Raw genomic sequence first — 2,087 nt, forward strand, 5'->3', positions numbered from 1 at the left:
ACTCTCGCGAGTTAGTTGACCGTGTCATACCCCAAAATTTGCCCACTATATTTCAAGATAGTTGGGCTCAGATAGTCTCCACAGGCTCATATAATCTCTGGCTAAAGGCATGTTCACTTCTCTCCTAAGCAATTAACCCACAACTAGGGTTTTGCTTCTCTACAAGTAAAATCAACTTCTGATATCTCAAGTGAATTCCAGGATCTCTCATATGATTCAAAGTACCCTCATGCCAAGTTGCAAGCTCCAGTTCACAAGATTGCTCAGTCAAAAGTTCAAATAGTCAACAGTTAACTAATTTGACCTAAAAGTCAACTCAACTTTGACCAGTCATATCTCTCTCATACTTTCTCTAAAAATGCCTCAACCAAAGCCTATTCTGAAGGAAATTTCATTATCTACAACTTTGATGTTGGGTCCAAAGTCAAGAAATGCACCAGTTGAAAGATACAAGCTAAAACATTACAGGTCCTTCTAGAAGCTCGCAAAAAGCAGTTTTCTCGCATGAGGCATATCATCAAGATAAAATCTCCAAATGCAAAAAATGTTCCAAAGTGGATTGTAGAGGACATCATGGGCTTTCCAAAAAGTACAAAATCATTTCCATACGATGAAAATTGAGGGAGTTATGATTTGTCGAAGTTGACTAAATTTTAGGAAACGCAAGAGGCCATAATTGAGAAGCTGTGAAAATTTTGAGTATTGGGCCTATACTTTTGTGTTCCTCACGAAATTGCAAGCTCCTAAAAGGCCCATGGATCAATTCTTATTTATTTTATGGTTTTATTCTATTTATTTTTGAATTTATTACTTTAGATTCAATTTAAATAAAATAAAATTATGATTTAATGGTAAAGGATCATGTGAATCAATTCCCCAAAATATTCAAGGGTCCCATACAAGTGCAATAACCGTGTGAAGCTATAGAAGGAAGGATTTTGGGACAAAATCTTCAAATTATGGAAGGTTTTCAAAAAAAATGGAAAGGAATCATCACATTATCACATATTGATTCAAAGAGATTATTTCCATTCTTTTTTGGTTTATTCATTGGTCTTATAATTACACCATTCATTCCTCATAAAAGGAGGACGAAAACCTTTGCCTGGAGAGGGCTCTCAAAAGTTCCAAAAAAGTTCATACCTAGGGCATACCAATTCCTTACATTACAGCCACTTGCAATCGGAAATAATCACACTAACCTCTTCCTGAGACGATTTATAGTAAGTTTGAATCCAAACGTGAGTTCCATGACGTGTAAATACTCATAGCATGCGTGTTCATGTTCATACATAATTACGATTTTTCATTTTTTATCATCCTGCGTGTATTAATTCAATTTGATGCTTTCGACATGTTTATATTGGTATTTAGAACAGGTTTGAGTCATGAAAACGGAGTTATCAAGCTCAGAACACGCATCACCATGGTTAGGGCTCATGAAAGCCAAGCTTTCGTGTTCCCTTTTTAGACCGTTTCAGATCAAATAAACGTTACCAATGGATTTGTAGAGGTCATATTAGGGGATCTGGGTGGTTCTTTGTTTCGTTTTATTCTTGTTTTGCAGGTTCCAAGTCGTTGCAATGGCTGGTCGTGAATCCTTGGGAATTCCGCAGGAAAATGTGCGGGTGATTCCGCAAGAGATTCCGCAGGTACTGAGGTTGGAGAAGATGAACAGTAAACGAGACCATCTGACTGCACGCGTGGCTGTTCAGGGCGCTACCATTGGCCAGTCAAATCCTGAGTGGGGTCCGCGCGTGAATCGTTGACTCCAGCCATTATTTAATATTACGTTATTATATAATGATTTATTCAGGTTCCATTAACAACGTAAACACACAGCAGAGGTGGTCACATGCGTATCTTCCTATCCAGCGCGTCCTGAGTTCGATTCTGGCTATTGGTCATTTTTGTTTTTCTTTCATATTTCCATTGATTTGCTCTATTGCTACTTTAATTGGTCACTAACAGCACACTCAGCACAAACAAATGGTTTGATAAAAAAAACACAAAATAAAAAAATATAAATAAATAAAACCAACTAAAATTAACCCTTTTTATTTTTTTTAGACTTTAAAATTTGAATC

General features: G+C 36.7%; 1 protein-coding gene across 1 annotated transcript in view; it reads left to right on the forward strand.

The window, feature by feature from the left end:
- The window catches only part of LOC131659184 (uncharacterized), a 54,938-nt gene extending 53,104 nt beyond the window's left edge, over positions 1–1,834 (forward strand). The window contains exons 14-16 of the mRNA XM_058928409.1: positions 1,375–1,379; positions 1,568–1,652; positions 1,817–1,834. Coding sequence (XP_058784392.1) covers positions 1,375–1,379; positions 1,568–1,652; positions 1,817–1,834 — 108 coding nt within the window. The remainder of the gene's footprint in view (positions 1–1,374; positions 1,380–1,567; positions 1,653–1,816) is intronic.
- Positions 1,835–2,087: the final 253 nt, after the last annotated feature.

This window comes from Vicia villosa, linkage group LG3 (assembly GCF_029867415.1).
Source record: "Vicia villosa cultivar HV-30 ecotype Madison, WI linkage group LG3, Vvil1.0, whole genome shotgun sequence".
NCBI classification, from domain to species: domain Eukaryota; kingdom Viridiplantae; phylum Streptophyta; class Magnoliopsida; order Fabales; family Fabaceae; genus Vicia; species Vicia villosa.